This window comes from Phaethon aethereus, assembly GCF_964289735.1.
Source record: "Phaethon aethereus genome assembly, chromosome: 2".
Classification (NCBI taxonomy): domain Eukaryota; kingdom Metazoa; phylum Chordata; class Aves; order Phaethontiformes; family Phaethontidae; genus Phaethon; species Phaethon aethereus.
Window position 1 is genome coordinate 131,299,369 of NC_138582.1, and position 19,326 is coordinate 131,318,694.

Here is a 19,326-nt window from a genome sequence, read left to right on the forward strand (position 1 = left end):
TGAAGATGTTGGCACCTCTTGTTTTACAGACTTGTGCTGTGCAATATGAGTACGGAATTCGGGAGAGGGGTTGGGTGGGAATAGGGGCTTCTACCAATTAGTGTGGTAATTCAACACTTGGCTCTAATTGCCAAGAATTTTTGATTTAGGGGGAAAATGTTGACTAGAAATGTTTCTGCTTCCTCCCAGCCCAAAGGAAAGAATTTGGTAAAAAAAAAAAAAAAGACATCCTAGTTTTCAGAAGTAATTTTAATTATTATTACCATCTTTTTATAAGGCAAAAAACAACCCCTCAGCCACACCTCAGAAAATTGGTGTCCGTAATATCTTCCTTGCGTAACTTCCCCCTACCCTTAACTGCAAAAATGCTAGTTTCAAAAATGTGTAGTTCTCAGGAATGTGCCTCGCAAAGTTCAGATAGCTGTAACTTGAATGAAAATTAGCATCTATGCAGGCACAATAGAACAATTGTAGGGAGCAGAAGTGGTTTTTGGCGGGTGAAGCACCTCGCCCCACGAGAAATTTCACAGTGGTCCTTCTGGGAAGGCTTCAGAGCACAGTGGGGTCTGAAGTTTTATTTGTCCTTCAGCAGTTGTGATTCCAGCTCACTGGCTGCAAAGAAACAGATTGAATCCTGTCAGCTCCTCTCCGTAGCGCGCCATGGAAAAGTTTGTTGAGCCAGGGTTTGTGCTAGTGGATCTGAGTTTCGTGCTAGTGGATCTGAGTTTCAGCTCAAGCATGGCTACCAAAAGTGTCTACTGGTCCCTCTGTTTGCTAGGGTAATTTTGGTAAATTGAGCTGCTTATATTTCAGTTTCTGCTTGGCCGAATTAATAAACACAGTATTTTTTCCAGCTGATGTCAGTGCACCATGCAGACTCCTCCGCTCTCTCAAAAGAGCAGGTTCAGTTCTTTCCTGGGCGTTGCCGGCCAGAAAACGGCATTTGTGATCAGCTCGCTGGCCTTGGGAGGTACTGAGCATCCGCGGGGTGACGGCAGCGAGGCATGGGGGCAGCCCCCCGAAGCGCGGCGCCCCGCACCGGCCCCCCCTCAGCAGAGAGGCTCAGCCTGACCCTGCAAGCTTGCGGTTGGACCGAGGGGTCCTCTGCTCCCTGCCGCTCGTCTTGGGAGAGCTGGCGCGGAGCATCGGCGCTCGTTCGGCTGAACCACCTTCAGAGCCCTAAACAAATAAGCCAACTCCTCTAACCCGTTCCATCTTGCCTCTGTACATGTGAACAGGAGCCAGGAAAGCGGAACGCCTGGGTTCCCACAGGCAAGCCTGACATTTGACTTGAGGGCGTAGCTTAACCTGGCGCACGGCGGGGTGACTGGTACCTGCTGCGTGAGCGAGGAGTTGTGTTAGTCATGGCTGTGGTTGGAACTGGAACTCGGGGCTGCCCGTCTCTGTTTGTGTACGCTCTCAACCATAACATTCGCTGCGTGAACTTGGGTGCTGCTGTACGGAGGTGACCTCTCGGCTCCGTCTTCGCGAAAGGAGGGGGAGTGCTTTTTGCTGCTTTCGCCATGGCTGACTATTGAGATTTTGCTTCTTCCCACCAGTGACAGTTTTTTTCATCTCGAGGTTTTTGAGTACTTCTCAGTGTTTCTGCCAGATACCTTTTCTCTCCCCCTCCTTTCTCCTTCACCCGCACCCATGCTTGTTTAAAATATTAGCTGCCAGGATACGTTGCCTTTCGTTCATGTATAATGCCTTTTCTCATATGTGAAAGCTACTGCGTATTTAGGACTGTGTTCATGCTAATTCTGGGCAATTGCTATTTCGAGGGAGAACACTTGGATGCAGTAAAAGGCTCTGTGTAATTTTAAAACAAAATCTAAGTTTACACAAACCACCTTCTCAGGCACTTTTTTTTTTCCTTCCACTTTGTCTTTGGCACACTTTATTTTCCAGTAAAATGAAAAATGAAGATGGATTATTCAAAATTGATAACAGTAATGGACCATCATGTAATGTTTTATTGAATTTGAGTTCTGTAAATTATGTGGTAGAGAGAAATTTGCCTGCTTAAGTATAACAGAAATTGCCACTGTATTCATATAATTCTTTGTAGTGTAATTTAAGAAAAAGCACACTATCCATATCACTATTGAATAAAAGGTAAAAAGGTGCTATTACACTATCATGACAGCTCTCCTCTTGCTGCTAAGCGACATAGATAAATGTGTCTGCTTATAACTTACTTGGCGGGGATCCAGGCCTGTGGGTGGGGCTTGCCAGTAGCCTTCCACCTGGACAGGGGACGGGAGCACCCTGCTGCGGCGAGGGATGGCGTTCAGGGATGGTCCGCGTGTTTTGGGGAGGTTTAGGCAAATTGCATTTTTTCTTCTGGGAGCTTTTGAAGTTCTATCAGGCTGATAAAATCTATTTGAATCAGTGATTACATTCAAAGAGGAGACAAACTGGGGGCCAGACAGGCAATGTTTTTATTCATATTGGCAGACACTTGCGTTTATCTCCATTTTTAAAGAATTCATAATTAGCTTTCGAAAGCCCTGATAATGTTTATTGAACATTTTTGTGCAATTAGTAATGAATTATACTTGTGATGACATGTAAACTTTCTTTTTTTCAATGGGACCTGGTAACATTTTAAGAAAATACTTTTCAGTGTGAAAAGAATACAAGGGAGGAACGGTGAGGAGGACTCTGAGCCTAACAGTGTTTATAATCTCTATGCAAAACAGCATTTAGCTTTTACGCAACCTGAGGTACAATATCAGGAGATCGCACCAAGACTTGTGTCTTGGCAAACCAGTTCAAGCCTGGTGAAACGAACGGTAAATCTCTGCACGTCAGCATGGGGCAGGATGGGAGAGCTGACGTTTTCTTTCTAGGATTTTCCCATTTTACATCTTGCATTAACAATCTGTAGCTGAAGTTTTGTGCTCAGAAAATTGAAGCAGTAGCAATGAAGTAATTTTTGAAGCAGGTGAACTGCATTGTAAGGCTTTGCCTGCACCTGGTGCTACACCTTATTTTTCATGTTATTTCCTCACATATTCTGACCTTTAGGTTCAAAACTCCTAGAAGCAAACACCTCCTCCTTGCCTTCTCCCCGCTCTCTCATCTCCCTTCCTCTCTCTGCATCTGTGTCCTCTGCTCTGCTCCCGGCTCATGCAAAGCGTCGTGGCAGTGACGGGGGAAGGAGTGGGGAATGAATACTTAAATGGCATTTCTAACCACCAAGAGGTGTCCTGTAGCAGTGGTTATACTGACAAACACAGGGAAAACACAAAAAACAATTTTCTTTGTTTACTTATTTCACTGAGGGGGGGAAAGTTATAGAAGAAAAACAGCCTTTTCTGCTTTTTTTAGCTGCCCACTATGTGGCAAAGGCTTATATGAGCAAATATTTTCCTATTATGGGCTAAAGTATTTTTCAAGGACGTTTCCTGTGGCTGACAGTAGGCTGGCTGTTAATAAGGAGTCTCCTCTCCTGCCAGTGATCAGTCCACTTGAGTTTAGCCTGTCTGTCGTCTTTTTAATCCTGGTGCGGTTGTTTTCAGCACAGTAGCAGTCAGAAATCCCACGTGCTTACTCCTCCGTCGTACATCCCGTGCTCTGCAGACAGCTTTGCCTTCTCTCCAGTGGCACAAAATAATTTTTTTTACTCCCTTGGAGTCGTGTAACCCTACCACTGACAAACAATAGTAACTGTGGATTTGAGTACTTAGAAGTAGAAAAAAATGCTAGACAAGAATTTAATTTCCATATTTGCTAGTAAGTAAATTTATTGTTAGATTAATCATTAAGAAAAATTTTAAAAATTATACTCCACCCAAATGCCACTTTTGTCAGTAACTCATTCATTTACCTTCCGAGTAGTTTCTGCCTGGATACTAGAAAAGAGGAGGGATAAAGAATAGCGGTAAGGAAGTATCCCCCCCAGGATTTTTAATTGCTTTTTTTTTTAAATCCTCCTCCAAATTATTTTTCATGCTTAGTGCTGGAAAGACTGTGTTTTCCATCCCATTGCCCTCTGAAGTATGCAGGCACAGACGGGACCGTGAGGACCACGCTGGCCCCGGTGTAGTGGTCGGCACCTCCGTCCTCATCGCGCCTGAGAGGAGGGGCGACGGGGCGAATGCAGAGCTGGGAGCCGCACTGGGTGGGCTCTGACCCTTCCTAGGCACGGCTGCCCGAGAGCAGTGGCTTTGCAGCAGCACCTTCGTGGGGGACTTTTGCCCGGTACAATAGCACCTTTGAGAGCGGTGACAACTTGCACGGGTACTGTAAGCGTCGGGCTTCCCTACAGAGGAGGCTGATGCTTGGGCCGTAGCTTTCTGTCACACTCCCTTAGGAATGGATACCTTCAGCCAGGATTGCCTCTCTTAGTGGGTTTTAGCTTTTTCATTGCCTCCTTCCCTCTCCTCCATTCACTCCTCCATTATCCCTAATAACTTACATCAGTTCTTTAGGAAAAGAAACATTGGGCTCTGTTAGTTGTTTAAAATCACATCTGTGTTCCTTGTTACAGTAGCGATAAAAACCTCTCATACCAACCCTCTCCTTGTCCCACCGTGGCAAGAGCATTTATTCTAAAAAGAAGTTCACGTTTGCTTTTGCAATAGTTAGTTTTCTTATCACCAGCTTGTTACTTCAAGACAGTAGGGCATTTTTGTATGTCTGACGTATTTAAAAGGAGAATTTGGCAGGGGGTAGATCTCAAGAACCTGTTGACGTTAAACTTGTAGTTGCACTCACAGGTTCATAAATATTTAACCTTTTAGCGTAATCAGGTGTCCCAGACCACCGGGCCCGCTCCATTGCTGAGAACCGGGATGAAGTAATGATGTGGGAAACCTGGTGTGGTCTGAACAAGCCGCTGGCGGCAGCCTGCCCACCTCTGCCGTGCCGCGACGCGTGCCCTGTACGCGCTTTTCCTCTCACTCCCCAGTGCTCGCTTTCATCTGTCGTTGCTGGGCTCTGAAAGTGGTCAAAGGACCAATAATGGTAAATGGACTTAGAAAATGGGACCTGCGCCGCAGGCGCTCAAGTAAATAGCCCTGGCGATGGGCTGGGTTTCCTGGGAGGGGAGGAGGAAGGTGAGGGAGAGGGAGCATCCAACAGGGAGTTTCCTCACTTGTTAAACTCCAACATATAGCTCTGAAAACAAAATATTGACTTACAAAACTATGGATCTGAGTGAGTTAGGCAGTACTTGAGGAACTTTGTGAGTTTTATCATCTCAGATCAGTTGTGAAATACCTCTTCCTTTCAAAGAGCTGGTCAAGTTGCTAGAAATGTGGAAAGCCATTTTTTAGGTTGGCTATGCATTTTTTCTGGGAAGCCTGAGAACACCGCAGTGTCATGCCTCTGGACTCTCTGTATTTCACTTATTTTTAACATCTTGTGATTGCCTGTCGACTGTGAAAGATTTTGTGGGCAAGTTAAGCCAGTAAAAGGAAGGAGACCTATTAGGCAGATTCAGTTCATGTTGTATGTAAAACAGATGCTTAATAAAATTAAGGGTACAATTGAGGGTCTCTTCTCTGCTACCTAAAATGCCATTAACACATTCCTGTGTGGCGTGAATAGTGCATTTGCTGCTCTCCTCCTCAGCCCCCTCTGCTAAGCAGGGGCTTTGCAGAGCACAGTTTCACAGGCACTCACCTAAGCTAACTCTCCAGCGTATTTTTTTTTTCTTCCCTCCCTACAGGGCTTGCTCTCAGAAATCCTTCGAAAGGAAGAGGATCCCAAGACTGCCTCACAGTCCTTACTGGTAAACCTTCGGGCTATGCAGAACTTCTTGCAGCTGCCAGAAGCTGAACGGGATCGGATTTACCAGGACGAAAGGGAAAGGAGCTTGAACGCAGCCTCTGCCATGGGCCCCGCACCTCTCATAAGCACACCGCCTAGCCGGCCTCCACAAGTAAACCACTCTCTCTGTCTTTGAGATTTGCTTGTTGTGTTTTCTCACTGTCCTGCTGGGCGATACCTTTCTTAAAAAGAAGAAAGCTTTTACTGTTGCGTTTTTTTAAAGGCTCGTAGAATCATTATTTGCAGCGCATCACAAATTAAATTTAAGAAATATAATGGATGGTAGTAGCAGTTTATTACTACCTATTTTCTAGTTTTATGATAAATTCTATCCATTATGGCCCCTACAGGGTTTTTTTGCTTATTTTATTGAGATACAAGCTTTACTGGGCCTGGAACATGCTAGCTTTCAGCTGTCCTTTCTTCCCGTAATTCTCAGGTGTTGATTTTAATGTTAGAGGTTCAAATAGGGAATTTGAGGGATTTGGACCACTAAACTGAGTGGGAATGAAAGCAGAAGTATGAATACATTGCATTGCCTTAAAAATTATCTTCCAGAAAACGAACAGGTAAAACTAAAGGGATGGGTGAAAGAAGACTCCATACCAAAATCCTTTCACCAGGTCGAGCTACTGACAACTGGATAATGTGACAGACTTGCTATATCCATCGGTCTGAAAGATTGGGATATGTTCATTAAAGCTTCAAGTAGTATTTGTTCAAATGAAACTCCTGTTGATTTCTGTAAAATCTAGTGAGACTACGGGTTTAACTCTCCAAAAATTATGAAGTTTCATAGAGTGGGATCCAGAAATTCAGTGGTGTAGCCCTTGTGTCTATCAGGGAAACCCTGATCCTGGTTTTAGGGTACATGAGAACTGTAGATGTGAGCCATAGGAGTCCATAGGATTTCCACAAAGAAGAAATGTGGTTGTGAATGAAACACTCAAAAAAACAGTTTACCTTTTCTGAAATACTCTGCATTGTTGTGGCTCAAGGTTTTACCTATGCAAGGGCAAAACAAACTGATCTACAGGTATGTGGGAATAGTGCAGTATACACAGTCCAGATTTGCTTTACAAAGCAAGGCTTTGGGATTGTGGGAATTTTGTGATGGTTGAGTATATAAACACAGAGCATTTTTTTACTAACCAGGCTTAGGCATGTGCCTATGACTATATTCCATACCCGTTCTGAATGCTATGAATTCCTGCAGGTTATTTTTCTAACTTTCCTGCAGCTAATGGATGCTAAGGACCACACTGAAGTAACGAATAACAAAAATGTAGGAAAAGAGTGGACAGAAGATCACTTTGACTTGCTGCAGTACTTTTCACAAGAAGAGAAAAAAAATTTAGCAGAAAGAACAGGCTGTGCTAATAGTCTAGTTTTGTTATCATTAACTAAGTTTAGTCTGTAAAATCCACTGTAGATGCTCTTCAAGATAAAGGATGAGAATCTGTTTACATAGTAATCCCTGAGTTGGAAATAGTTAAATATAGATAACTGTGTTTAAAAAAACGTTTGAGTTTGTTTTAATATCTGTACCTGTTCCCACAGCCCAGGTAATTCAGGGCAAAGCCTAACACTCCTTCTTAACTTATCTCTTTCTGCCAAGGTAATGTCTCACTCTGTCTCAAGTGGTCTTGGGCAATTTCACAGCTAAAGAACAGAGTTAATTACAGGACCTTCCAGAAGGATGGGGAGTCAGAGGTAGCCCTTGTATTGGTGTTAATTCACACTTTACACTGTATAAATCCCTTGCAGCCAGAAAGAAAGTGAGACTTAGGGGTTTTCTTAACTGACAAAACATACTGTAAGTCCAAATTTAAGCATCAGAGGGGGGTGGATCTATCTGTCTCTACTGTGCTGTTGTTCGTAATTACATTTCATTTTTTTAGTGGGATTCAGGAGTATAGTTAACCTAATCATGACAGTTCAAAGTGGAAACAGCATACAATTTTGTTTTGATCCTTTTCAAAAAGAAAGCAGGTTAAGAAGGAAACCTTATAGATTAATACTCGAGGTCTACAGAACAAAACAGTCATTTTTCTACTTGTTTTGTTATCCTCTGTCATTCAGCAAAACAGATACGCTTTACCTAGTGGCTGGACCAAGGGTGTAGAAACCTCTGAGTTGGGATTCTGTGTGACCTTTTTACATGTTGCCAGTATTACCCACCTATAAACACATGTAGCACTTGCCACCTCCTACTAAGTGTTCAGAGCCCTAAGTTTGAAAATTGAAATATCCATGTTGGTAACATAAGTACTATACTTAATGCTAGAAATAATAATGAAATTATTCCAGTAGTTGCGCTGGCAAGTATAACTTTACAAATAGTAGCAGAAATAAATTATAGTCAGGATACTGCAAAATTATGAATGCAAATTACTACTTTGATACCCCCCCCAAAATGTCCACAGTTTATTGACTATTTGATACTAAGGAAATAAAACGACTAGTGTCCTTACTACTACATTTATTACAAGCAGTTATTTAAAGTTCACTATACAGGAACACAGCATAATATTTTTCTAGCTTAGCTGTGAGCTTATTGGATAACTACTGAAAGACAAAACAGACCGTTTATTCTGACAACAGAATTTACGCAAGAGCTAACATATTTTACATTAAATCTTTAGGCCAGTGTAACATTTGAAACAATTAAACTATGAAACCATGAAAAATGGGAGCTAATACGCCACACATGAAGGTTTATTTTGCAATTGCAAGTTATCAGTTTCAGAAGGATGTGAAAATAAACATCCTGAAAAGGATCTATTTTGCATTTTTGTGTTGCCAACTGGTGGCCAGACAGTAGAGCAGACTTAACCCTTTAGAAGCTGAGCTTGTTCTGTGTGAATTTTGCATACTGTTGCATGCAAAAACAGAAAAGCATGACTTCGGAGGTCTGATAGGATAGTATGAACTCACCAAGCATAAGCCCTGGTGCCTGAGTTAGAAGGAACTGTGTTGAATTTATCTCATTTTTACAGCATTCTTACTACTTGCTACTTGAGCTAATGTATCTGGATTGTTTCCAATTCTTTTTTGAAATCCTTTAAGAAGCTCTTTGTCCCCCTTACTTCTCCCTTTCTCCCTGACTTAAACAAAAAAGCAAAATCTTACTTTTTTTTTTTTTAATTGAAATCATTAGCCTCTGATGCATGAGCTTTTGGGATGCATGTATGGCCCTCTAAGCTGGTCAAGTTGTAAAAGTCTGCTACTATCTTCCACACTGGTGGACCAAGCGCAAGAAGACTGCATACACAAGAATTTTTCCCTTGGATGTTGTTCATCTTGCCACCTCCTGGGGCAGAAGCCTGTCTGTAAGGATCTTTCCTGGGGCAGTGGAGTTTATAAATATTAGCATCTCCATCAGCTAGATACTGCATGGAGACATAACTTAACCTCTCCAACCTAGAAGGAAGAAAAAAAGGTCCTTTCTTTTATTACTTTGCCCCCTCTTCAACACCTTCATCTTGCAGATCACCCCACAGAGGTCCTTTCTGGGCGTCCCTAGGTCAAGTTCAGAGGATGACTCTATTACACATTGTGTGGGAACGAGAGGATGTGGGGATCCTTCAGAGGACGCTGAGTGTGGAGCTATGTTCAGGGTGGATGGAGTTCCCCAAGGGGGTGCTAGGGATTGCCTCTCCCCCTCATTGGGGCAGTTCGGGCTGTGGGGGAAAGAGGACTCCCTCTTCCTTAGTATGGCTTGGGGGGAGGATAGAGATAGCTGGCCAAGTCACAGATTTTCTTTTCCCAAATATTCTTGTTAAAGCTTGTTAGCCATCCTGCAGTTATGAACGCTTCCTTCTCAGGACAAGTAATCTCTATTTCAGCAGAGTTGAGGAAGATAATCCTTCCCACCACTCATATTTCCCAAAGAAAATTTGTGCTAACTCTCTGGGCCCATCGTCATCCTGTGTAAAAACAGAATACATGTAACATCAAGAGCAGAATATAATTTTAACAATGCAATGTTTTAAGAAGTAGCCACAAATCTTGCATGAGTCATGGTTCTGGGTACTGAATTGACAAAAACCTTCATTTTCTTAAATACAATCCTGGCCTCCCTCTGAGTACAGATAAATTACAGTTCCTTCACGCTGAAGCAATTTCAGCTTGGGTCCAAGAGATAGGATATCACTCTTGAAAGACTGGTCTTGAGGAGGACACTGATTTGCTGGTGTTTGAGGACCAGTGAACCTCCATTGCAAGGAACTCTGTATGACACCACCTCCTGCGAAACTTGATGGTGGAGCGCTGGAGTTCAAACGCATGCATATGTCATACGTCACCACCAGCAAAATTTTTATTTTTAAGTCCGCAAAATTTGAGATTTATGTTGATAGTCTTTGTGGCAAGTTGCATTTTTAATGAAAATAAAAAGGGACAAAATAATAAATGCTATCCTCTCACCCCCCTGCGAAAACCACCATGGAGGAGAGTTAATGGAAACCCTGACACTTAACTATAACTGCACTTCCAGGCGCCACTGTAATAATGGAGTAGTAAACCTTGTCCTGATAAAAGCTGCTCTGAAAGCAACAGCATTTATTGTACCTCCTATGCTATTTGCAGAGCAGAACTGAAAAGTAGTTTGTTTTGCCTGGAATGAACTACTTTATGAATTTTAATGTACGATGTAATATTAAAAGCTAAACCAGGATTAAAGAAGATTTTTGTTCCCAAGCTGAAACAGGACTTATGAGAATGTGTTATAAAAGACTTTTTTGTTTCAGTTTCGATGGGGAAGAAATGAGCTTCCGTAGTTGTGAAAACCTCTTCAGATTGGTTATTCCTTCTATAACAACCTGTCCTTTGTTTAGGAAAATTGAATTAATCCAGAACGTCTTGCTACTGTAATCAGTCTTATTTGATGAGAAGATATATCTCAGCAGGCCAGGAGGGGATGGATGTGTTTGGGTCTTTTTTCAAGTATTTTTAAAAGACTAAATTGATTGGTGATAGGAAGATGGCCAAATGAATTTCTGATTCTCGGTGTGTTACATTTGTAAAATAATGCTCCCCTGTTCAGTTGTGTTTGCAAAATTTTGTTACTGTAAAGAAAATATTTAGCTGATCTATGGTTTCTTTCCTAAACAGAAAATGTGACTATAAATGTGGGTGGGGTGGGAGGTTGTGCTTAAGTGTGGATGAGATGAGAGATTATGTTTTGTTTTGGTTTTCTCTCCAAAATGAATACTTTTTTCACCTCCTCTCCCAAGTCCTGAAGTTGCACCATTGAGGGCGCTTTTGTTTTCTGTTGGTTTTTTTTGAGGAGGAGGGTGTTTTTTCAACCCAGCTTCAAAGAGCCTGTCTTGAACTCAATTCTAAATTCAACACAACAGCCTAGATGCTTGCTATGGATAAATTATGAAACAGTTTTATGTATGGATATCCTCCAAGAGGTTAATTAGCATTATTGCATGGAATTCATCAGACCAGAGCAGACCAATGGTCCATCAAGTCCAACCACAGTCTATACCTAATCTTTGAAGAGAAATCATTAAGAGGTGGGGGAAGAACTTTTATACTTGGCCAATGATGTAAATTGGAGAGAGAGGTATTATCAACAACTCTTGATAATAGCCAAACCTTCTTATAACTTAAAGATTTTTTTATAACTTCAAGATTTTTATTCTCCTAAAGTTCTTTGGGCCAATAGGGCTTTTTGATGCAGATACAGTGTTTTCTGTTGTTCACTTCCTAATTCAGTATCAACAGAAGGCAATAGGAGGTTTTTTGTTCTTTTTTTTAACTTCCGTGACATATTACATGCTGTTGAGTTTGTTGTACCTGTATAGAGATAGATGCGATTTGCCAACCAGAATGGGGATTTTCAGTAATTAAATGCATATCTGTATTAAATTGGGCATTGAAAAATGTTGACCAAGATGCATAGTTTTAAATTATGCCTCCAGCATGGTGTGCGAGTCTTATTTTTTGAAGATCTGGGTGTTCACAGGTCAGTTGTCTATGGAGTACTGCTATAACGTGAAGCTGTCTTCTGAAGCTGAGTAGCAATCAAAAAGTCAGTCTGCTTGCAGAAGAGAGACGATTTGATCGGGATCACAAGAGCAAAGTGTTTCCTTCCCCAAAGATAACATGGACTAGTTATGTATGCTAGCTGAATACCCTCATCTTCTTGTCTTCCCCTCAGGACCCTCAAAGATTAGTTACCAGTTAGAAATATTTCTTTGGGAAGGACTGAAATAACTTTTCCAAAATTTAAATCCAAGGTCCAAGAAGGTGTGTTGACAAAATCATCACTTTTTCGTTTTCTAATTTAAGCTTAGCCTGATTTCTACACGCAAGCTGAGGAGGCTGTCTCCAGTTGTATATTGAACATCCCCATTGGTTGTCAGTTATCTTTTGGCAAGTCCTTTTCATGTAAAGGTTATAAAATTGCACTGATTTTGTAATTTTCAAATTATTTCACTGTATGGTGTTTAGGAGACACACCTGCTCTTGTGGCCCCATGCTGATTTGCTTTGTGCGAGTCATGCATTTTCCTGCTCTGCGGTGGGAAGAAGGGAGGTTTGTGGTGCTGCTCCTTACGCTGCCCACTGCCAGGTGCCTCAAAATGTTTCTGAGCAGCCGTTGGCCCAGACTTGGCCATCCTCTGCTGCAGTGTTGCCTGTGAAATGTCGCACTGCAGGAAAGGAAACGCCTCACTCTCCAGGTCACTGCTGCAAAGTACCAGTTGTTTTCAGATGAAAGAAAATACAGTGTTAAACCGCATGCCATATAATGGGATTTATCTTCATTTCTCTTTTCATTCAGGGCTCCTGTTTTCAGACACCAGAAAGTGCTGACGTCTGCCAGAAAGAGGCAGGTGGAAGTGTGTGTGGATGCCGCCTTCTTGCTGCGGTTTTGCCCCTTGCAGCTAATGGGCATGTGTTAGCACAGCTCCTGAAAAGCCTGATAGACAAATCAGGCTCAGCAAAAGTGGCATGCACTCCCATTTCTGGGCTAGATTATTTTATCTTAAAAGCACTGTGGAGGATAGTTAACACAAATTGAGCGTGTCATTTCTAGGAAAAAATGGGCTGATGACTTGCCTAAGTACATCTCTCACCCAAACCCTTTGACTCTCATATCGTGAGACCTGTGACACATGAAAGCTCATAGAGAGTGGGATTAGAAGATGCATTGTCATGTTGTCATGATTTCCCTTTGAACCTCAAGGGACTTTAGAGCACAGGAAGATGCTGACTTGCACTGGATTAAACTGATAGTGAAAGTGTGGTGTTAGACACGTACTTAAGAGTAGGCTGAATCACCCTTTGGAAGAGCCAAGCTCTGTCCATTAGATTTAGAGGTATTAGAGTATTATTTTAGAGGCTACTAACTTAGACTGGACGTGTAACTTCTGAATGGCTAAATTAATTCAGCTCTCAACAACCTCAGTATGAACCAGTAGGTTTGAATCTAAATCTAAAGGTTTGATTTTGCATCATCAACTTGTGGGTTCTTGGCAGAAATCCAGTCTTTCATTTCCTCTGGCCCACTTTAGGATTAGTGGTCCATTAGGTGCACTAATCTTGGGCAAGCATTGCAAGAATAGCTGCTAAAGAAAGATGTTGCCCTCAACTATTGAGAATATTGTAGGATAAGCTGAGTACCTGATGATTTTTTGTACCTCTCAACTGATATTGCAGAAACTGCACTGTAACCTTGGTGAGATGATTCTTGATGTTGAAGCATCACTTCCATCATTTTCAGAGGATGAAGGAATGGGTAGTCTTCTGCACATCATGTCACTACTGATGTATTTTTTTGTTGTTTTCCTTAATGCTGCAGATGCAGCATAGAGGTGGTAGTGTAATCATTCTGTCTTGTTTTTGTGTTTTTTTGGTTTTTGTTTTTTAACCTGGACTGCAAGAAGAATAAGTATTATGTATGTAAGTGAAATACAACTAGAATTAATAGCCCTATCTTGATTTCATGAATGAATAAAATATGCATTATTCTAAATTATTACTTTCTCAAAAACAGCTTAAGAATTAAACTGATAAGATAATATTTTTAAAAGTTAAATTTAAAGCCACAACTTTTCTACATTATCATGCGTTTGCGTGTACTGGATGTAAGGCATGAATCAAGATCTATCTGTCAGATTTCTATTTCATTAGAGAATCTTTTATGCTGCACTTACAGTTTTCATTTAATTTGTGTGCAGCAAAGAAATCATGTAAGGATTCACAAGTCTCTACAAGACTGTTTGACAGGTTTCCACCTAATTTGTTTTATGATATTGAAATTCACAGTGGTCAGTTAATGATAACTTATATTTCAGAGGCACTCACCTGGTACAACATGCTGAATTTTCTTGTTTCCCAGTTGCCTGAACCATGGATAACTTACAATTTTAAGTCTTTGAAAAGCTGAAAGAATATCAGAGCAAGATTGAATAAAAGGAATAAAATGGAAAGGGGAACTACTTGGGGAGGGAAAGAGAGGAAAATAACTTTTTCATAATGAAAAATGTCTCATAAAATATATTTTCTAGGTCAAAACTGCTACTATTGCTACAGAGAGGAATGGAAAAACAGAAAATAATTCCATGAACATTAATGCTTCCATTTACGATGAGATTCAGCAGGAAATGAAGAGAGCTAAGGTGTCTCAAGCACTGTTTGCAAAGGTTGCGGCAACCAAAAGCCAGGTAAAGTTCCCAGGGCGCAACGGCCTCCCTGTCCTGTGTGATTATTCCCCCTGACTCTGGTTTTGATCTGTTTGTGTGTGTGTCACAGCGAGCGGACGGGTTAGCACACCAGCCGGGTACCACAACTCGGAGCTCCTTGCTGAGTCCAAAGGTAACCTCTGGTTACCCTTGACCAGGCAGGGTTGAGAAGAGCCTTCCCGAGGCGCATCCCTCCCTCTTCCCTGCCAGTGCGATGCCTTTGCTGTGTGCCCATGGGTCTTGCGCGGCTCAGAAAGCATCAGGTTCGTGAGTTCTTAGCTGGCGTGGACATGGCAAAAGCTGTGGGCGAGCTCTATGCATTGCTGCTGAATTCGTCTCGAGGTTTCGGTGTTTTGCAGTTACACGCGCTGTAATGAGGAACGCTGGGGTTCTGGTTTTTGCAAAAATATTTAGTCAGACCTACTGGTGGAGCTGGGCATGGGAGGTGAGGCAGCACTGTCCACATCAAAAACAAACAAAAAAACCCCCAACAAATTACGGTTATACAAGTTACATCTGAGAAAACATTTATGATATTTGTGGAATACAATGGCTGCTAGGTTACGTGCGGGTATGCATGTATATATTTTGCATATTCAGTTTTAAGCCTTTGTTGTGTGGTTTCCTATTCTGTTTTCTTCAACTGAAGAATTTCTGTCAAGTTAGTGGCAAGAGAGGGAAGTCAGCAAGCACCTGTTGGGTGTGATGATCATAAGTGACATGTCTTCTGAGAAAGATCACCTGAGTATGCAAAAGCATTGATTTAAATGAGAATGTACTCAAGAAGTAAGTAAAGTAAAAACATATATGGGAAAAATGGGAAACACTGGAACCACAGTTATACCAACTCTTGAAAGAAATGGTAAAGGCACCAATGCTTGCAATGTTGAAATTTCATGTTAGATTGAATGTTAAGTCCACATAGTCACTATTACTTTACTTTTCCAAAATTGCTTCACAGAAAAATACAGCATCTTCCAGAGAGAGCTGATTATAATCCATTAGACCAATGTTTCTTGGGCCATCAGCATTTTAGTTTTGGTTTTCTTTTTAACAGTCTTTAACTTTTGACTTCTGTGTTGTTCATGTTTTGGAGTGTACTCCATGTCATTGTACAGAAAGGATGTTGTCTCTTAAGTTATACACTGTAAGGAGCATTTAAAGGGGTATTTTGGAAATGTTATATCAAAATGATTAAACTCAAGCTGTGGACTGTAAAAATTACAGCTTTATAGGCCACATGCCTGCCTACCCTTCAATCACTGTCAAAGTGATAATTTCTACAATAATATGTTTCTTTTATTGTGGGATTCTAAACACCAAGTGCTGTTTAAACATTAAACTGAATTGTTTATGTTAGTGCTGTACTCAGTGTGTCATACATCAGGCCACTATAATCTCCCATGGAATGTAAAAATTCTGTCATGAATCATGGCTTGTATATCGGAAATTACTGTAATTTTGATTGGAAATTACAGGGCTCTTGAAATGTTTCTAATTATGATAGAATGTTACAGCAGCTTCCAACCTGTGTGCTCCTCAGATGTCTTTATTTACATGTCAAGACTCGGGGTTAGAGAACTGTCCGTTTTCTACACCTTGCCCTTTCCATTGCAGTTCTCTGCAAAACTAAGGTATGAAGCCAATCTATCGGTCCACATAATTTTGATCTGATCTGATTTCTGTGATAATGTATTTATTTAAGTGCGTAGTCTTAAAATTTCTAGGTAGGACAGCTCTTCCAATGGTGATCTTAAAAGGGACAGATAATCAAAGGGAAACACAAAAGCTTCTAGAAGATGCGGTGCAGTTTTTTTAGAGTATTGATATAAAATGTAGATTCTTGTACAAATTTTGCTGCAAAGTATAGAAAACAAATAACACCAAACACATAGTTCTTTTCCCTTTTATTGTGGAGATTATGCCCATATTCTCAGGGGTTATTTTTCTCCCCAGTTTAAACAATGCAATGTTAATTTATGTGTTAAGCAAGAAGTGCCATATGTAGTAGAAAGCTGCTTCACAGAAGTAACCTCTTAGGTAAACTGGATGTGTTGGGTCTTCTCTAACCAGTTGACTGCTAGTCAGCGAATTAATAAGCTTTAAATATGTAGCAAAATCACGTATATTAAAGGAGATGACTGTATTGTAAAAAATTCTGCATTGGAGCTTGTCAAAAGTACAGAGAAACATTTCTTGGGGCAAAGTAGTCTCCCTTGCACAAAAAAGAGGCTCGTTTAAACATATTCTTTAAGAGAACCTCTCTTGAGAGAGGTCCATTGTTGTTGGTTGGGGTTTTTTTTAATTTCGGGATATTGTTTTCCTGCTCAGAACTGGAAGTCCTGGGATAATCACTTCCAGTTATGGTGAAAAGTCTGGAGGACACATATTAACAAATTATGCCTTGGTTAACAGTTTTGTTTTTAAGATCACTAAAATTGATCATTGCCGTGCTTACTTTGGATATATAAAAACTTGATTAACTCCTGAGTGTAGTCTGGAGTTACGGTATAAAACAGGATGTGACCTCAAACATCTCTGCCAGCAGACAAAGATAGTTGTTTGCTGGAGGGCCTTTTTATTTATTTTTTTTTCAAGGAACTGATTTGGGTCAACGTTAGATTGGGTGTCTAAGCAGCCAGCATCTGCAAGGTGGCTGAGCTTGCCTGAGCCAGGAGACTGTAGATAATGTCCTGCTGACTAGAGCACTTTGTACAGAAGAGCTATTAAATGATGCACTACAGAAGTTTCTATTTAGGTAGCGCCGAGGTAAAAACTGAGCATCTTCCCTTGTGCCGTGTTAGTGGCAAGAGCTACCTGATGGATGGAGGACTGCATCTGGACCTGATGCTCAAGAAACCAGCTGGCTGCAGGGGCTGGGTTGCAGCAGAGGTCATAGCGCAGGGCGAGGAAGGGGTGACAGGAGCGGGAAGACGTTGCAGGGATGTTAGGGAGACCTTGCTCTGGCTTAGGTGAGTGATGATTTGCGTACTTGTCGTTTCACGGTGCGCTTTGCTGGCGGCTTGTTGGCTTTCCCAAAGAAAAGAGACTGTCTGATTCACGGGTTTGAAGGAGTTTGGGGACTTAGCTAGAAGATTCCTTCAAATGTTGAATTTTTTTCCCATATAGGAATGTGTGCATTCTCTGTATTTTAAAAAATTTCTATGTTTTTAAGGATCGATATATTATCTGCAGAATAAATTCAAATTCTGTTAAATTCAAAATATATACATTAAAAGTTACTATGGTTATACTGAGGAGCTAAGGAAGATATTATAATGAAAATTGCTTGAATACATCATATCTTTGGGGAGTTTTGGAATTTTAATTGGCAAAACACCTAACATCAGTATTTAAAATCTAACATTTTTATTGCAAGTTGTCTGCCTAATAGTTCTATGTATTTTTTTGTTAGGTTATGTTGAAAAGAGAGCTTTAGAAACGTACATGCAAAGGGAAGACAGAAAAGTTTACCAAGTGCTTTGTGTCTGCTCCCAGGTTGTTGTTTTTTAGTGGTAGAACAGCAATACTAATGGTGTCGTTTACTGAATTTAATCAGCACACCTGAATAAGTCAAAATGAGAAGAAGCCACACATACATGAATTTGTGCGTTACTTTTACAATTTCATCACATTGGGTTTTTATTAAATTTATAATCTGACAGTCCTATTCAAGTAATTATGAAAGCAAGTTCTTAATTTTGTTATTTCAAACCAAAAAAAAGTTGATTTGTGTAATGATCATTAAGGCATCATGGTTCAGTAACTGTGCATTGGTTACAATGTTTTCATGTGGGAGCCAGGGATGAGTTTTTTTCATGATGGTGACAGATGCTGAAATCTAATTTTATTCCATACAAACAAACAAAAAACCCCAAACCTAAGAGCCCCGAGAGATAAGGCAAGTAGAGACTTGTAGTGCTCCTCTATGTTTGCTGTATTTTGAGAAGTTACATTTATGTTAAAGGCTTTAGCTGAAGAGCTGCAGCCTGCACATGCTAGTGTGAAGTAGGGAAGAAAGCAAAACTTTGCTGAAAGTCAGCTTACGTTGCTAAAGCTTTCTTAAATTTAGGAAATTTGCAAAAACTAAAGTGATGCCAACTTCCGTACCTCTGAGAGTCCCATGTGCTACAGCGTGAGGCTGTTAGCCTGCATTGTTATACCTCAATAAGTTTACTTTATGGTAGAATAAATAGGTGAAATCAATACTTTTCTGCAGTGTCAGTCCTGCCGATTGCTGCATATGGCCAGGTAGGTGCCGAATGCCCTTCCTCCTCACCCAAAAAAAGCCTGTATGTTGAAGGCGAGACGCTTGGCTCTTCACAGAATCACTCTCTGATTTTAATTCTGGTATAAAACGAATGCAGTACTACCCATACCTCCAGAAACCTCATCTAATTACGGAGAGTTTTGACCCGTTACTTCTGAGCTGTTGCACCGTGTTGCCCAATTTCCTGTCCTCCTGTCCCCGGCTTCACTTTGGTTAGGCAGTTACCCCCTTGGAAATGAGTAGTTTCGTACGCAAAGCGCGGAGGGAAAACCAGTGGTTCAGACCATTGCTAGAGACTGCATCCTAAGCCATCAGGCAAGTATTTTGTGCAGTGGTATTTTATTAGAAGTGTTTGACTTTTTGCCTTAGTATGCGCCTGGGGCGTCCTCCTCCTCAAGGCTGCGTGGGGAGGTGCAGCGGGTAGGCATTAGGCAGAGCATCTAAGGCTCCTGAGTAGATGGGAAGGAGTTAAATGGGAAGGGAGTGCTAAACATTGGCACTAAAACTGTTTTTGGCATGCAAATACCATGCTTTTCCTGACATAAATATTTTCAGAATAGGCCATTAGAGTTCAGGT

The 19,326-nt window shown here is 41.1% G+C and overlaps 1 protein-coding gene across 3 annotated transcripts in view; it reads left to right on the forward strand.

Annotated features, from left to right (window-relative positions):
- Positions 1-19,326, forward strand: part of SATB1 (SATB homeobox 1) — a gene marked incomplete at its 3' end in the record, with an annotated part of 70,421 nt that overhangs the window by 30,148 nt on the left and 20,947 nt on the right. For all 3 annotated transcript variants that reach the window (XM_082014828.1, XM_082014829.1, XM_082014830.1), the window contains exons 7-8: positions 5,681-5,893; positions 14,306-14,461. In XM_082014828.1, the coding sequence (XP_081870954.1) occupies positions 5,681-5,893; positions 14,306-14,461 (369 nt within the window). The remainder of the gene's footprint in view (positions 1-5,680; positions 5,894-14,305; positions 14,462-19,326) is intronic.